Source organism: Balaenoptera borealis (genome assembly GCF_965194805.1).
Source record: "Balaenoptera borealis genome assembly, chromosome: 17".
Classification (NCBI taxonomy): Eukaryota; Metazoa; Chordata; class Mammalia; order Artiodactyla; family Balaenopteridae; genus Balaenoptera; species Balaenoptera borealis.
In genome coordinates, this window is record NC_138876.1 from 15,785,254 (window position 1) to 15,801,680 (window position 16,427).

At 46.2% G+C, this 16,427-nt stretch overlaps 1 protein-coding gene across 2 annotated transcripts in view; it reads left to right on the plus strand.

Annotated features, from left to right (window-relative positions):
* Positions 1-230: 230 nt before the first annotated feature.
* The window catches only part of FBXO32 (F-box protein 32), a 35,049-nt gene continuing 18,852 nt past the window's right edge, over positions 231-16,427 (plus strand). The window contains exons 1-4 of one of the 2 annotated variants that reach the window (XM_082363103.1): positions 231-1,649; positions 7,499-7,611; positions 8,467-8,516; positions 9,686-9,778. In XM_082363103.1, the coding sequence (XP_082219229.1) occupies positions 1,534-1,649; positions 7,499-7,611; positions 8,467-8,516; positions 9,686-9,778 (372 nt within the window). In that variant the 5' untranslated portion in view covers positions 231-1,533. The remainder of the gene's footprint in view (positions 1,650-7,498; positions 7,612-8,466; positions 8,517-9,685; positions 9,779-16,427) is intronic. The other variant, XM_082363102.1, reaches the window with a different exon arrangement.

A 16,427-nucleotide genomic window follows, 5' to 3' on the forward strand; every position in this document is an offset into this window, starting at 1 on the left:
CTCCCGGAGATTACATTCTGCAGAGAGTGGTAGCTTGTTACCAAAAAGCAAACAGGATAATTTCCGATTGTACTGTGGATTGTGAAGAAACTAGCCTCGTGACCCTGAGTAAGTCACTGGTTTAACCCTTCTCAGCGGCCCTCGGTGCCCTCATCTGGAAAACCAGAACTGCCACACTGGGCCCCCCTCCCGCCCCCGCCCCCGCCCCCCGCCGCGGTTTCAAGGATTAGGTTAATAAACTGAGGTCTGTGAGGGCCTCGGACTCCCGGGCATCGCCTCCTCACTGTGGACTTTTACCGAACTTCCTTTAGTCCCCAGCAGTCGGGAGGAGGCGCATTCTGGGCCCCTCTCCCTAAACGCTCACCAAAACTAAAACAAAACTCCTGGCTTGATTATTTTCCCAGGAGAGCCTAATAGCCCAGAGGATGCCGAACAGCAGGAAGGGGAAAGGGGCTTCGCGGTTCTTCGTAATAAAATCCCATTCCCCGGCGCCCTAGACCCGGGCCAGGCGCCAGCGCTGCTCGCTTAGGGTGCCCACAGTGGGGTGGAGGACTGTCCCTGCTCTCCACTCCCACCGCGCGGGGACCAGCTGCCGCCTGGCCTCCTTCTCCTCCCTTTGCCACCTCGGAGACAGGCCTGACAGCCGACTCTTTAACAGTCCTGGGGCAGGGTGAGGTGGGGGGACTGTCCCCCCGCCCCATTCCCGCCTCGCGGTGGGTCCCCTCCTTCGCCCAAGAGCGGGTCTAGGCAGCGAGAGAGGCCAAGGAGGCTGCGCCCTCCTACCCGGCTCCGGGCCGCGCTGTGCCGGGCCCCGGCTCCTGCAGGGGTGCTCCGGATCGCGGGGCTCGATTGTGACAGCTCGCGGTTGGGAAGGGTGCCGTCCTTTCTTCCCACCCCCCGCCCCGCAGCGATCCAGACGCCACTCGGGCCTCCTCCTCCCTGCACCTCGCCAGGCCGGGAGCTGCAGGAGGACGGGGCGCAGTTTCCCGAGTGCCCGGCCTCAATCTCGCGGCTGCAGAAGCTGCGCCCTGGGGGCGGGGTGGGAGCGCAGAAGGGCCAGAGGCGAAGGGGCAGTGGGAGCCCCGGCCCCGCGGCGCGGCTTCAAGTTTCCACCAGCAAGCGGTTGTGCAACAGCCAGAAGACCAGGAGCCGAGGGCGCCTCGGAAAACAAGCCGAGCCTATAAACAAAGCCACGTGGCCTCCGGGCTGGGGGGGCCGGGCTAAGAGCAGGCGCCTCTTCCGGCAACAAAGAGCCGCGGCCAGCGGCCCGGGATAAATACGGCGGCCGGGAGAGCAGCGCAGCACTCCAGCGAGCCCCGCGCGCCCGGCGACCCTCCACAGCGCCCCCCGCGAGCGCAGGTACCCCGCTCCGCACCCCCGATCCTGCAGCCCTCCACTCGGGTTCCCTGCAGCCGCGCCCTCACCGGCCCCGGCACCCCGAGCATCCGCCCAGGGCGGCGCGTCCCCAAGGCCGCCGGGCCAGTCCCGTCCATCACTCCGTCGCGTCCATCCGTCGCGTCCGTTGGCAGTGCCATGCCATTCCTCGGGCAGGACTGGCGGTCCCCCGGGCAGAGCTGGGTGAAGACGGCCGATGGCTGGAAGCGCTTCCTGGATGAGAAGAGCGGCAGCTTCGTGAACGACCTCAGCAGGTGAGGGGATCGCCACTAATTTCAGCTGCGCAGAACTGACCCGGTTGGTCTCCGGGAGCGGGTCGGGTGACTGGGACGCAGGCCGGGCCGGAACAGGGTGAGGAGGGAGCCCCTGACCAGAAGGATGGAAGTGAATTGCCCCGGTTTCTGCAGAGGTCGCCAGAGCACGGGATTCGGGGTATTTGGTTTCTCTTATGGTTCAAGGTCAGAGTCTCCAAGTGGGCACGACTCTTTACAGAACCCCGTGTCCCTCTGAGAATCTGACGACAAACGCGGATCTAGTCCCCAAACGCTAAAGCTTAAACACACAACTTCAGGGGTCCCCTGCCTTAAAGGACACCGGTATCGCGCGGTTTGCGGGTCGGGGCGCCGGCGAGTGGGCTGCACAGCTTTCACTCTGAGGTGGCGGGGCTCTGAGCACAAGTCTGGAGACGGGATTGCACACGGGTCCCGTCCGGAGCACCTCCAGGCTCTTCCCACGCACAGGCGACCACAGAGTGGGCAGAGAGGATGAGTAACCAGGAAGGGGCAGCCAGATGGTCCCTGGGGCACCAGCGCTTGCGGGCGGACTTGCGGAGCCATGGTAAGGACTCAGAAACAGCCGCGGAGGAGGGAAGGGAGGCGGGGCATGGATCCCACAAGCCTTCTACTTCTGTAAGGACGGCGTCTTTGCACCTGTTTCCTCGGTGGCCCTTTCGGTCAGTTTTCTGTGTATAGTGAGTGCGCCCCCATTTCAAGTGATGCCTATCACCTGCAGAAAGCCCACCTGGCTTGGGTGAGCCTCTGGACTCAAGTTCCACCTGAGCTCTGTCAGTCTGGTGGAAAATCCGAGGTCCACCGTGCCTGATGCTCCGCTTCGTTAATAACACAGGGAAGCAGCGACTAATGAGTTAGGTGGTCTGGAGTCCGTCTGTCATGCTCTCCACAGATGGCTTCCGGATCGCTGCCATTTGGCCCAGAGGGGATCAGTGCAGACCGCTTACCCTTGGGTGCCTTTATCCCGGGCCTTTGCTGAAAACCACTTCTCCACACCCCCAGACCTTAAATTGACTTCAGTGGAGAGTTCTGTACCTGGGCCAGCTTCCCACTCAGATTTACCAGTGGTTGTTTGGCTGAGCCCCTGGCACTCACACGAAAACTATCAAGGAAAAATCGTTATTGCCTCGTCCTGACCTCCAGAGCCCCACACCTGTTTGTGATTTGTAAAGCATCACCTTTTGTCTTCCAATGGGAAAAAAATATTTAATCTTGTGCGTCTGCCAGGAGAGACAAGAGCACATTGACCTTTATGTTAAAGACACTTTGAAGCAGTCCCTGGGGTGTTTGGGGAGCACTATAAAGAAATCTTATTTATGGAAAACCAGATAATTTACAGGAAAATAAAAAGACCAACTGCTGTCACTAGACTCTTTTAAGGGACTCTAGTTACCAATTAGGCCTAAATTATTCTCCCTAGACTAAAAGCTTATTTTTATTTTAGTAGAGTAGAAACTTCCTTCCTTCCTCCTCATTCCTAAGAAATGAGGATCTAATATTTTAGTGCTTTATTTTTGTGTAACAGTTTGGATTCTTTCTAGGGAGGTGCAGTCATGATCTGCTGAGCTGTGTCACAGTGGCCCACCCAGATACAACTGTAGGATGCTCCTCAGCAGGAAACAGGCCATGGGGTTCAGCAGGAGAGGCTCAAAATGCAGAGCCTCTGGTTCGCATAAACATTCACACTGTATCTGCTCCAGGAGATAAGCGGGTATCACTCCTATTTCCAAGTAAATAGTGGTGCCTCTCCCTCCACAGTAGGGGAGACCTGGAGAAGGTTTTACCTCACCACAAAAGTTTAACCCAGGCTGGAATCAGGTAGCTTCCCACCCCCTCTCCCCTTCTTGAATCGCCTTTCTTTCCTCCATTTTCACGCTTTCTGAGCTAGAACTGTCACCACCACCATCATCACAAACGGTGATCAATATAGTGACCACCGGTGGCTCTTTGATGAGTCATTTGAGGAATCATTTGGTAGCTCCTAGCAAAGCAGCTGGCTGTTTGTTTGCAGAGTGTTTTTTTCCCCCAGCAATTGTAAACAATTCCTTCCCTACTTAGCAATGAGAAGTCTGCCAACTTCTTAAAAGCAGTTGGCCTTCTGAGACCTGGGTTTGTAGTCTCGAATATCCCCACTGTTTTCAGTCTTGGTGATGTTTCCCTGTGATGTCAGGTTTGCGCTGAGCGCCTGCCTACTCAGGTGAAGTTGAATGCCTCCCCTGTTAGGAGCAAAGAAGGCAGGCCCTTTTGAAAGGGAGGGAGCGGGTGGATGTAAAACAGAGGCCTGCAGGGACCTCATGCACTTACTCTGATTCCACCTACCATTCTGTGAGCTGCCTGAACAGGAGAGAGGGATGAGGGTGCACTTGGTGTAGTGCAGCCTGGGGACAGTGTTTTTGTGTTGACCACAGTTTGTCTGCCCCAGCGTACCTTCTCTGGACTCTGCTGGCCATTCTCTCTGTGGTCCAGGGCCCTGTCCTCTTCCAGCAGCAGAATGTTACAAAACCCCATCACAGCTAAGTGCCCTGAACTGAGATCATGGGAGGATTTCAGATAAGCTTCAAGCAGGGCCCCTTGTGAAAAAGTTGAAACTACATAAGATGGAAGAGGAATGGCAAGTGTTACATTCGAGGAAAGAGTTCGGCATGAATTGGAGCGATCCAAGAATGCTTCAAGGAAGTGATGGTTGAGCCACCTCGCATGCAGTCTTCCTCACCAACAACCCCCAATCTCGCCCCAGCCCACCTCCAGGATGAGTAATCTCAGCTCCCTGAGCCTGGGCCACTCTTCTGCAAGCCTGCAGTTGAAAACTCCAATGTTGCTTTCCAGTACAGCTAAGGCTGAACCAGGAAGCAGGAAGTTTACTTCAGTGCCCTGGATGAGTTAGTGCCATAAGCAAATAAAAATAATAGTTAAGATTTTATGAGTGCTTACTGTGTGCAAGGCACTGTTCTAAGAGCTACATACACTAGGCTGTTTGTTTTGCCAGAACAATCTGGTTACTAGCCATGTGAGCTTGACAAATTGGATATGTATTGGAGCAAATTAGCATAGAACTCATTGGCCTTAATCTACAACTAAGCCCTTTGGGGTAGGCCACAGCTTTCTTAAATGGCCTGTTATTACAAATGAAATGAGAAATAGGGCTTTTTTTTTTTTTTTCCTTCCCTCCCTTTATCTCTGCTGCCAAATGGGCTTATTTTGAAATCTTTCACTTTTTCTAAAGTTGTCTTTAAGTATCTTCGTATGTGTGTGTTGACAGTACGGGGCTGGATGAGCTCTTTTTTCTTATTCTAGGCCTGTGCCTATAAAAATCAAGATTAGTAAGAACTGACTATAATATAGCAACTTTCTGGTTATTATTGAATTTAATGAAGAAAGCAGCCTCTTTAAATGGTTTTGCTTATTTGAAAAAAAAAAAAAATGTCGTGGTTCCTAAATGGTGGTGGCTTTTCTTGTTCAAAATTTCAGTTGTAATTTTCCACTGGCTTTGCATTTCCTTGAAATGGACATAATTGAACTCTCAAAATAGCCTCTAACTGAAATATATTATTGCTTAAAAGAAAACATATAAGCAGGCAACACAAATAAACCCCATAGCCCTTCCTTCCAGGCCCTACCTCTGAAGTCCAAAACCTATTGTCTAAGTGAAAAGTGCAGGGTTTCTCTTCGGTTAAAGCTTTTCCACATTCTCCAGTGGGAGAGCATCATCAATTATGTCAAATTCTTCTTAAACTAGCTTTGGAAATGAGTCACTTGGGCTTAAAGCAGGTTATTGTTGTTTCTGTGAGGAAAGCAAGTGCTCAAATTCCTTTGAGGAATGTTTTCAATTAGAAAAGAATAAGATGAAATATAAATATTTAACATTGCTAAGGAATGGTCACAATCTATGGCCCAGGCTCCGAAAACGTTCTGCTAAACCTTAAATGTGTGATTGAGAATAAGGCAGCTTCATTTTATGGTTCTCTCTATGTGGAACTCAGGCTGTAGGCTTTTGTTCATGGTGCATGTGCGAGTTTCCTTTAAAAATAAGGCTTCGTGTGGTATTTTTACACAAAATGGCCTAACTTTGTTTTCTAAAGCTGTTCTCAGCTTTGGTACATCATGGACCAATCAAGTGACTTTCCATCGTTCTCCCTTCTCCTCAGCATTGATTGAAATTTCTTAAATTAGCTCTAAGGGCTCAGAGTTCTGCTCTCCCTTTCTTCTGCCCCTCTTTTCCTGCTGACCTTGGTGCAAGTCAACTGATTGGTCAGTGGTTTTGTGCCTCTATAGCTGTGCAAGCAGACAAACACACACGTGTGACACAAAGCTGGACCCAAAACATTCACCCTGGGCTCACTTAAGAAAGTGCCTCTAAGAGAGCGCATTTCTGCAGTAATCGCTCCTGAAACCTAAAAATATCCTGTTTCCCTCAATGAAAAGGAGAAGGCTAATGATATTAGGAAACTCAGTAAATGGTATTAAGCATGGCCTTCTGAGGCAAGATTAACAAATGACTGATTATCTATCAAGCCTATCCCTATGGGTCCAGAAACACTGAGTATATTGTTGGTAATGTCACGTGTAAGCATGTTAGCAAGATACTTATTGTACTTATTGAAGTGCTACTGGAGAGACCATTGTAGCAACAGGATACTGGAAACTGTCTCAACCCCTCTTTTTTCTTTTACATAATATCCATACAATGGAGAAGTGCAGGTGTACCTCATCTTATCCAACAGATGTAGGTCCAAAAAAGATATAAATTAAATCATATTTTAAATTCAGCAGAAGAACTCAGAAAATTAAAGGCCTCTAATATATGGCTGATGTAAGGGGAAACAAACCCTAATTGATGTTTTACTGGTTGGCATTATAAATCCTGCCTGGCGCATGCCCACGGGGGTTGGAGGGATCGGGGAACCTATCTTCTCATTGTACCTCAGTATTTCTCCTGCATTCCTTCTGTGGAAGCTCTTCAGAGATTTACTCTGAAATCCCATTGCATAATAGAATAGAACTCAGTCAGCCCCCCAAATGACAGCTCAGCTCAGCTTACTGAAGGAAATATGCCCCTGACCCAAGTTGAACTGCACATCTTTAGTGACCTGTGAATTGGCCAGTTCTGTCTTTTCAGCTCTTATAAAGTATAAGTTGTAAATACAGCTTGTTTCATTTAGGACTCAAGGTCTTCACCTCACAGCATGATGCCTAGTGTTAGTCAAGGAATTATATAAAACCTAAACAACTAGTACTGTACACTAAACATCTCCTAGAAATGCAGTCTGTAAGTCAGATTTTTGTAAATGTTTTAAAGACACGGGAGCATGCTAGTTAAAAGCAGCTTGGGTACACTGTAAATAGGTGAATTGTATGGTATGTGAATTATATCTCCATAAAGCGGTATTTTTGAAAAGCAGCTTGGGGTGGATGTTTTTGCAAAATGAAAGTATTGTGTATTATAGTGATACCAGTAACCATTCCTCTCCCTCCCTCCCTCCCCATCCATTCATCATTTTTGCTTAAAATAATGTTGTTGTACCCTGCACGGCTCCTAAAGAGTGCAGGGCTGTGTGTCAAATACAATGGCGGACACTGTTGGGAATTCAAAAGAAGCAGAAGCCCCCGTCCCTGCCTTCCACAGAGATGTGACACTATTTCATCCCCGAAGAGGGAAGACTGGGCCCGTACAGACTTCTTTTGAGTGGTTACTTCATTGTTTTGTTTGAGGAGCATGTATGTTTGTGTTTTATAACGCAGTAAGCTATTTATAGAAACAGCTCATGTTAAAGTCTAGTTGTTAGAGCTCATCCCCTCTTGTCTGTTATTCCTAGTTACTGCAGCAAGGAAGTATACAATAAGGAGAATCTTTTCAACAGCCTGAACTATGATGTTGCAGCCAAGAAGAGAAAGAAGGACATGCTGAATAGCAAAACCAAAACTCAATGTAAGCTGTTTGTTGTGAACTTGAGAAGAAAGCTGTTTGAATATCATTATGATTGGGTTTTGGCAGGGGAACAAATCACACCTCACATGTTTGGCATCCGCTTTCATGTTGACTGTGTCATTCACAGAGGTTACCCGGATCTTTGCACTCAGAAACCTGGCTGTGCATTTTATGAGTGAGATTAATGTATTCTTTACAGTCGTGTTTATAAGTCAGTTGCTAGTTGGGGTGTTTTTTCCCTGCTTGTCACTTATATTTGACAGTTAATTTAGTTACTATTCAGTGGTATGGTCAGCTGAACCAGTTCCAGTGTGTGCTTTCGTTTGGAACTGTGTTTTGAGGCTTTGAACATAGATTTGTTTCTCCCTCTTCCCTTGTATAAATACTAGTAACATTTCTAGATGCTGGATGTAAGTATGAACAGAGAGTATAAAGTTCTATTAATAAGCAGGAATTACTGATCCTTAGTTTATTCCATCTGTACTGCATGGTTTCTTCATATTATCTGTTTTATTTCTACTTTTTATGGCCTTGTTTAACTTGTAAGCTTGGCATTTAACACAAACTCGTACTTGGGTATTAGATTTTTTTCTTTAATTTGGAGCTTTGGTATACTCAATCTGAGTATCAAAGACTTGAAGTGCTTCTGACAAAGTAAATTACAACTCCAATATTTATACACTGCAGAAGTTAGGCATTTGCCTCCCCTTAGATTGTCAGTAGAGTCTTCGTACTTTTTTGTCAAAACTTTTTTACACTTTGGAATAAATGAAAACAAAACAAGTTTAAAATCTTGGGCATGTTATAAATTTTAAAGCTGTGGGGTTTTGGGTTGTTTTTATTTTGTCTTTGTAGATTTCCACCAAGAAAAATGGATCTATGTTCACAAAGGAAGTACTAAAGAGGTGAGCACCCATCAGTTTATTAAGGAGTATGCTTAGCTTTATGCCTCCCCTGACAGGGTAGGGGCGAGACTGGGAAACTACTTCACATCATGACTGTCTTCTTGGATGTGGGTGGTGGAGGCCTGCAGCCCACTACCTAGCCAGGCATCAGAGTTTGGGGCTACAGAGAGAGATGCAAAAGTCACTAGGTGGGCTCCCCAATCATTCAGTGAGATGATGTATGTAGAAATGCTTTATAAAGATTAATATTCCCATCTCAAACACACTATTATAAAGCTCTAGCCTTTCCCTCAGGACAGTGCCTCCCTTTTGTTCTAAGACCTCTTTTAGACTTCAACTCAATTCATTTTAGCCCTGGAAGGGTTAATCACTAAATACAGGAGAAGTTTTCGTGCTCACCCAGTGTGAGGCTGCATGAGCTAGATGCAGAAGAGAATAAGACACTGTAATATCTAAATTTGCATGGCACTTTATAAAACCCTTTTATGTACATTTTCCCACTGCACAGGCATTTGCTCAGATAACTAGGATACAGGCAGTATGACAGATTGATAGAATTTCTATTGCTGTCAGGGACCTTGGAGAACATCTAGTTCGCTCTGTGACTTGAGGCCCTGAGAGGGCCAGGGATACACCCGAGACCACCCAGGTACTAGGAGCAGAGCTGGGACTGAGTCAGGGCTCTCTACACCCAGTGCCTTGTGTGTTCACAGAGAAAAGACCAAAACTTCTTTGGCTTCCTCATGAAGCCTTAAAAACGCTTCTGATGATCACAGAGAGAAAAGCACTAGAGATATGGCAGACAGAGTTGACACACATGGGGCTAATTCTTCCCCCAGGAGTATGTTACAGTGACCAACACACATCACATACCCAGCTCCCAACCTTTCCTTGACAGGCAAGTACAAGTGCGTGCAGAGAATAAGGGCCCAAATGGTACACGTCACGACTTTAGTCACTGACTAAAGCAGCTGTCGGCTGTACTACCCATCTTTGTGGCTCATGGTGGGGCAGGGCGCCAGGGGCCCAGGGGCCCAGAAAGGGCTGATCATGGCACAGGAAAGCAGCAGATAGCCATAGGTTACCTAACACAGCCACCAAGCTTGTCAGCAGGGTCCAGGCAGATTTTTCTGGAAAATTACCTCTGCACCCCCTGTTTTCACATTCAGCGCCATGGATATTGCACTTTGGGGGAAGCCTTCAACAGGCTGGACTTCTCAACTGCCATTCTGGATTCCAGAAGATTTAACTACGTCGTACGGGTAAGTCTCTGTAGATTATCCAGACTCTCAAGTTGATTTGTCTTTTCAGGTTGTCTTGAAGTAGTTCCCCGCCCCACCAAAAAAAAAAAAAAAACAAACTTTTTAGGACCCTGGGGATTTTAAGGAAAGCAGAAAATGGATTCCTCAACTCCCCCCTCCCCCGATGTACTGCAGGTTCCTATATGGATACTGAGAGCCACATAGGATGGATCCATCCATATGGATGTCCCTGAGATTGGCCCCCGCAGACAGGGGCCGCCGTAATACCTCACGTGGGCCACAGTGCATGCAGGCAGCACAGGCTCTGGCAGTAAGATCAGCAACAGAGAATTCAGCAGAAAGCAAGTTGTAAAGCACCTTGGCTTGTTTTAAAAACTCTGTGCACCTCTGACTGTTCTCACTGTTCTTCTTGCCCGGCTTTAGCTGACTCTAGGTGACCCTAAGCCATTCTTGGTTTAAGCCTCAAAACTGGATGAGTTCAAAGCACCCCAGAACTACTTCCTCGTGACCCCCTTCCCCCACCCGCATGTAGTAACAATATTCAGTCCCAGGTTCACTTAAAGCTTGAAACTACCTGTTTGGCTCAGTTGCTTCCCATTTTAAACCCTATGTTGGAAAAAAATAATTTTTTAATGAGCTTTAGCAAAATATTAATGATGAAGGTAGTAAAGCAAGGAAGTCAAACCATGACCTTCAAGTCACTGATTCTTTTTAGTTGGTTGGTGGTGGTTTTTCTCCCTAAGCTCCCTTGTGTTTTTGTCAGTGGTTCCACCTGGGGGGGTAGCAGCTGTTTGGGTTTTAGGATCAGAAGTAGGAGGGAATTTACCCGCTGTGGGTGTTAGTTGGTTGGGTTTTTATTTTCTTTTTCCTGGGTTGTGCTTCTCGGTGCCATGTCATTGAGTCAGATGATTGCGAAGGCTCAGCCAGAGCGATGACATTCAAGCCCCCTTGAGGCCTGGATCATTCACCTGTCATCTGGGCAGATGCAGGGCTGGCCGTCCCAACTGACCTGATAAAAAATCCAGGCCTCTTGTAGGTTAGAAGCTCTGAGCTGAGCCCATGACCAGACCTGTCTAGTCTTCAGCTGAGCCCTTATTCCAGTCCAAAAGGGATGAAAATAAGAGAGACCTTCTTGATGAAATGTTCATGTCATTTCATCAAGACTCTGCCGCTTCTGGGAGGTCACTGTGGCCAGCCACCCAGTGCAGGCTGTTTGGAGTCAAGCCCGGGAAGATCTGGAAACTTGTTGCTAAGACTATGAATAGTTTCCATCCTCTAGGTGTTAGAGGAAGACACCCAGATCTGATGTCTTGATTCCAAACTGATCAGCATTTGGTCAGTTTTAAGACGGTTCTCCTTCCTACCTGTTCTCCTTCTCACAAGAAATAAAGCAAAGGAACAAGGATTCAAATAGTGAAAATCTGTTTCATGCAATTATGTGCACTAACACCTTTCAGCCTTCCATTAACCCTGTAAAGTGTAGGTACTTTTATCATCTCTGTTTACATAAACAGAGGTACAGTGAGCTAAAAATGACCTGTCCAAGGTCACGAAGCTACAGAAGGGAAGAAATCCGGATCTGAAACCTGGGCAGTCTAAAGTCCACACTCTTTAGCTGCTACAATGAGTTCCATATAAGCAGAGGATTGAAAGTAAAATGGCCTGAGGTCAGATCCCAGCTCCACGGCTTTCATGCTGTTTCAGCCTCTCCAACACTCACGTCCCCGGGAGTAAGATGGACTTAGAATAACCTAACTTCACAGGGTATCTGTGAAACTCAGTAACGTGTATGGAAATACTCTGCAGACCAGAATATGTTATTCAAAGTCAGCTACTAATACTTATTATTACCTACTTATCAAAATTGTTGTTTATTCTCCCTAAAAAGTCTTTTCAATTTGGTTGATAAAAAATGTTTTTCTACTTAAAAAAAGAAAAATTACCTGGGGAATCATGCCCTTTGCCCTTGATTAAAACTCAGCATAGAGACTTCCCTGGTGGCGCAGTGGTTGAGAATCTGCCTGCCGATGCAGGGGACACGGGTTCGAGCCCTGGTCCGGGAAGATCCCACATGCCACGGAGCAACTAGGCCCGTGCGCCACAATTAACTGAGCCTGCGCGTCTGGAGCCTGTGCTCCGCAACAAGAGAGGTCGCGATAGTGAGAGGCCCGCGCACCGCGATGAAGAGTGGCCCCCGCTTGCCACAACTAGAGAAAGCCCTCGCACAGAAACGAAGACCCAACACAGCCAAAAATAAATAAATAAATAAATAAACTTAAAAAAAAAAAAAAAAAACTCAGCATAGAGGACTTGTGTCTGACAGTATCTGATTGTAAAATACATCCTGAGCACATTCTCCTAACCTTTAAGTTAAAGAAACTACTGAATGCTTTCAGTTATTAGGTTCAGAAAGGGGGGGGATATTTCCATTTTGGAAAGAACAATCTTTTTTTCCCCTTCACTGTTAAGAGTCCTCTGTAATTTGAGAAATGTCATTTTTATAAAGAGCTTAAAACATTTTAATGATAGGCACCACGTTTTGAGGGTTTTCTTCTAAGGAACTTAAGACACTTCTCAAATACTCTTCTTATCCTTAAACCAACTTTGCAAAGTAGCTTGCCAGTATGTTATCCTCATCTTACTACTTCAGCTTAATGGTTTTTTAATACTACAATGATTCCTCAGTCCCAGTAAGAAACCGAACCAACTTTGAAGCCTTAAAATCTGTTTAACCTCTTTAAAGACAAAGTACATTTTTTAAAAAGGCGTCATGTTCATGCTAGCTGTCAATGTTAATAAAAGAGACATGTAGAGGGAATAAAAGGGATAGCCAACACTCCTATCTCAATGTTATGATGTTTTATCAGCATGAAAATTTTGTGGAACTTTTGGAATCAAAATCTGAATATAAATTGGAGAGGTTTTTATACAGCCTTTGTACCTTTTTTTAATTGGCTTCAGGCTACACTCATTGCCTCTACCTGCTTCTCTACACACCTCCAATGGCTTAAACATAGTTTTAACTGGGTTTTAAAGATGATTTTAAATCTTTAAAAGCAGTAACTTATGAAAGGCCATTTTTAAAAAATGGGTTTACACCATGCCTCAAGACCAGCACATTTTGGAAAGTCCCCTGGGGAGCCAGCGAGGATTCCAGGGGCTGGGCCAGTGGTGGGGTTAGAACCGTAACCACAAGAAAGCAAGTGCTGACTAACCCACCCAGGGCACAGACAGTCCAGCGGAGAGAGTGGGTCTCCAGTAAACACATTAGAATCACATCTGCACAGTAGAATCACCTGTGAAGCTTGTTCCTCTAAGGAAGCCCACCTCTAGAGCATCCGACTTCATTAGTTGAAGGTGATGCCCAGGCACTGCTACTTAAATTTATCCACCAGGTGATCCCAGTGTGTTTTCAAGTTTGTAAACCAGCTCAGAAACTACTTGGGAGCCCAAATGTTGTATTTTGCATAATGAGTTTTTAAACAAGACACACCGAGGCACAAGTGCAAGAGAGGGCTTTAACGCTTTAATGCCAGAATGCTCTTTGATCTGGTCCTCGCAGTGGCTCTCTCTATGGGATGAGAATGTGGCCAAGTACGTGGTAACTGTAGATGCTGTCTTCAGACCAGGAAGAACCTTGAATAGCCGTTTCCTGACCTGAATGAAGTGACCCCTGTGTGCATCAGATCAGGAAGGACAAACAGAAGTTTTCAACCCCACTCTCTCTGTCCCTCTGCAGCAAAGAAGAACATCCACAACCTAAACCAGTGCACATTTTAATTTTTTTCTGCATTACCACCCTAAGTCCATTTGAATGTTTCCAGCAAGATACTGCATTCCTACCGCCCCTAAAAGTCTTTTCCAAAAACATGTTTTAGTTTAAGTTGACTGGTGGTTTGGCAAATGAAAGGCTGAAATATGGCATGATGACTCAAATTCAAACCCAATGCCTTAAATTAAGGGCGTGCTGTTGCCAAGCCCCTGATGGGTTGTGATGTGTAAGGGCAGCCTGGCCCCTTCACCAGGTCCCTCTGCCGCAGTGACCTTGGATTAATTTGGTGCTGCACAGCTTTCCTCTGATGGAATGCGGCCCCTGCCACCTGGGTCTTAAAACTGGTGGGTATCTTTTTCCATTGAGACTAAGAAGCTGGGGTGGAGGGAAGGCGGCCAGCCATTCCAATGGCAACAAAATCAAAAGAACAGGGCGCAAGCCCATTTGAAAGTGATTGGCAGAAATGGTCGGGAATTGTGAGAATTCACTGTGGGGTATTAACAGTGAGGGCCCTGAGCAGGTCCCTGAAATGAATGGTGATTAGGCTGCTAGTGATTTTACCGAAGAAATGCTGCAGCTCTTGGAATTCCGAGCCTTCTCAGTCACACTAAGCCTTTAGGCAAGCAGCAGATCCTGCAATTTCTGGGTGCCCACAGAAGTGGGGGACACTCACAGACCTTGAGGGTGTGACCACAGGATTGGGGGAGTGCTTGCAGAAGTAGGGGGTACCCAATAAAATGGAGGAAGGCTGAGAGACCAGAATAGGGGTATTTTCAACCATGGACACCTGACAGTACATTAATAATTTAAGCATGTATTCTCAATTTATGTATATTCATAAATTCATTTGTAAATCATACACCTATAAAAGGTGCTGATAATGGTACCTACCCCATCGTGTTGCTATAGAATTAAACTGAGTTGAAACACATGAAATGCTTTTAGACAGTGCCTGGTATATGGTGAGCATCAGTTGTTGCTGTAACTATTGTCATCTTTAGGGTTCTAATTACAGGAATTAGAAAATATATGAAAATAGAAATTAAAGATGAAATAAAATATAGAGATTGATTATTTTACCACTTTTCTACCTGATTTTCTTTCCCATCTGACTTCGGAGACCAGAAGATCAAAAATGTGCCCATTTTGTATAAATTTTTTTCTTGAGGATTCAGAATTTAAATATATCCCACCATGAGCCCAGAAATATATTTTATACTAAAACTCTACCTTGTTTCTAGGCTAAGTTAGGTGCTTATTATACAGGGGATATGCTAAATTGGATAGGTGAGCTGCGTTTTAATTGCCAGTTCAGCAGACTTTTTTCCCATCCAAGGAGGGATGTTCCTGAGAGCATGTGACATTGCTCTAAGTTGCTCTGGTTGAGGGTGAGACAGAGGTTTAAGTATCTGTGAGCTAGGATCCGAAGGCCCCTCGAGTCTTCTAAAGGAAGGGCTTTCCAAAGGCAAGGAGGTGACAACGTCCTCTGCTAGGTCCCCATACATCAATATTGCTTCAGGTGAATGTTTTCAAATCCCTAAGCAGGTGTTTTCTATATTAAGTCCATACCATACACCTAGTGTTGCCACAGTCACTTGAGAATCAACTAAGACCTGGCCTCTGCTGGCCAGGAGTTTCTGGGCTACTCTGGGAGACAAGGTACAAGGTAACTGCAGTAGCAAACTGGGTTTGGTCCTGTCTAGGAGAACGGAAGAAGAAGCACTGGAGGCAGCTTCTTGGAAGAGGTAGAACCTGAGATTCTCCTTCCTTGAAGGATGGCCAGGATTTGGCCAGGTGGAGAGGCAGGTAGAAGGCTTTGCAGGGACAAATGGCGTGAGCAGAAACCTGCAGCTGGAAAGAACAGAAGTGGAGGGGAGTGATGGTGGGCCAGGGGTCAAGGGCAATGTGACATCCAACCTTGTAAAAGTGTAGGGTGGGGGTAAGGAGGCTAGAGCAGACAGGGAGCCCAATTTAAGCAGCCTCATTGAGGCAGACAGAGCTGCTCAGATCAATGCGACAGGGAATAGGGCATCATTCTAAGTTCAGAATTTTCTGGAATGGATGGAAGACAGAGAGGCAAGTTGTTCTCGGCTAAGAATACAATTAATTTGTGTAAACTTGGCCCTCAGTTAGAGGGATGTTTCACTTGCAAATAATATTTACCCAATCTTGACATGCCTGGAGATTATTAATGTAGCAGAAATGTTCCCTCTTTCAACCTGTCAGTGTTCAGGCTCAAAGTCAGGACAAAACTTTCCAGGTTTTAATCTGTGTTATCCATTGAGTAAATAAGGGTCTTGGAAGTACGTGGCGCTCAGTGCAGGCAGAGGCACTGCCTGATGTAACCAAAGGTTTATTGCAAAAGACATAATTTTCCTATGGGCACCCAGCTGGCATATCGAGGATGTGAGAAATGGCAGGGGCTTCTTGAAGTTTTTTCCTACCTTTGATAATCCTATGGCTTGTTTTCTAATCAGACATATACCTTAAACTGCAGAGCTCACTGTCATAGGAGATAGAAGAATCAGGGATAAGTTACATTCTTAACAATATTCTATGCAAGATAGAGTATGCTTGGGCAACAGCTGCATGGGCAACCTTGAACTAACAGGGAGAGTAGCTGCTGTTTTTGTTGATGCTTCTGAAGCCCCAGTTGCTTAGTGTCCCTTTAAATCTCTTTAAATATGTGTGTGTATGTGTGTGTGTGTGTATATATATATCTACATATATATATAGATATAAATATATGTATTTGTTAAGTGCCTGCCGTGTGCCAGGTTGGGGTAGAGTGGTAAACAAGATAACCTCTTCTGTCTTAGGTTTCCATCCCAATTAGACAGTCAGCAAGCAAGTAAACAAGATCATTTCAGACATGTA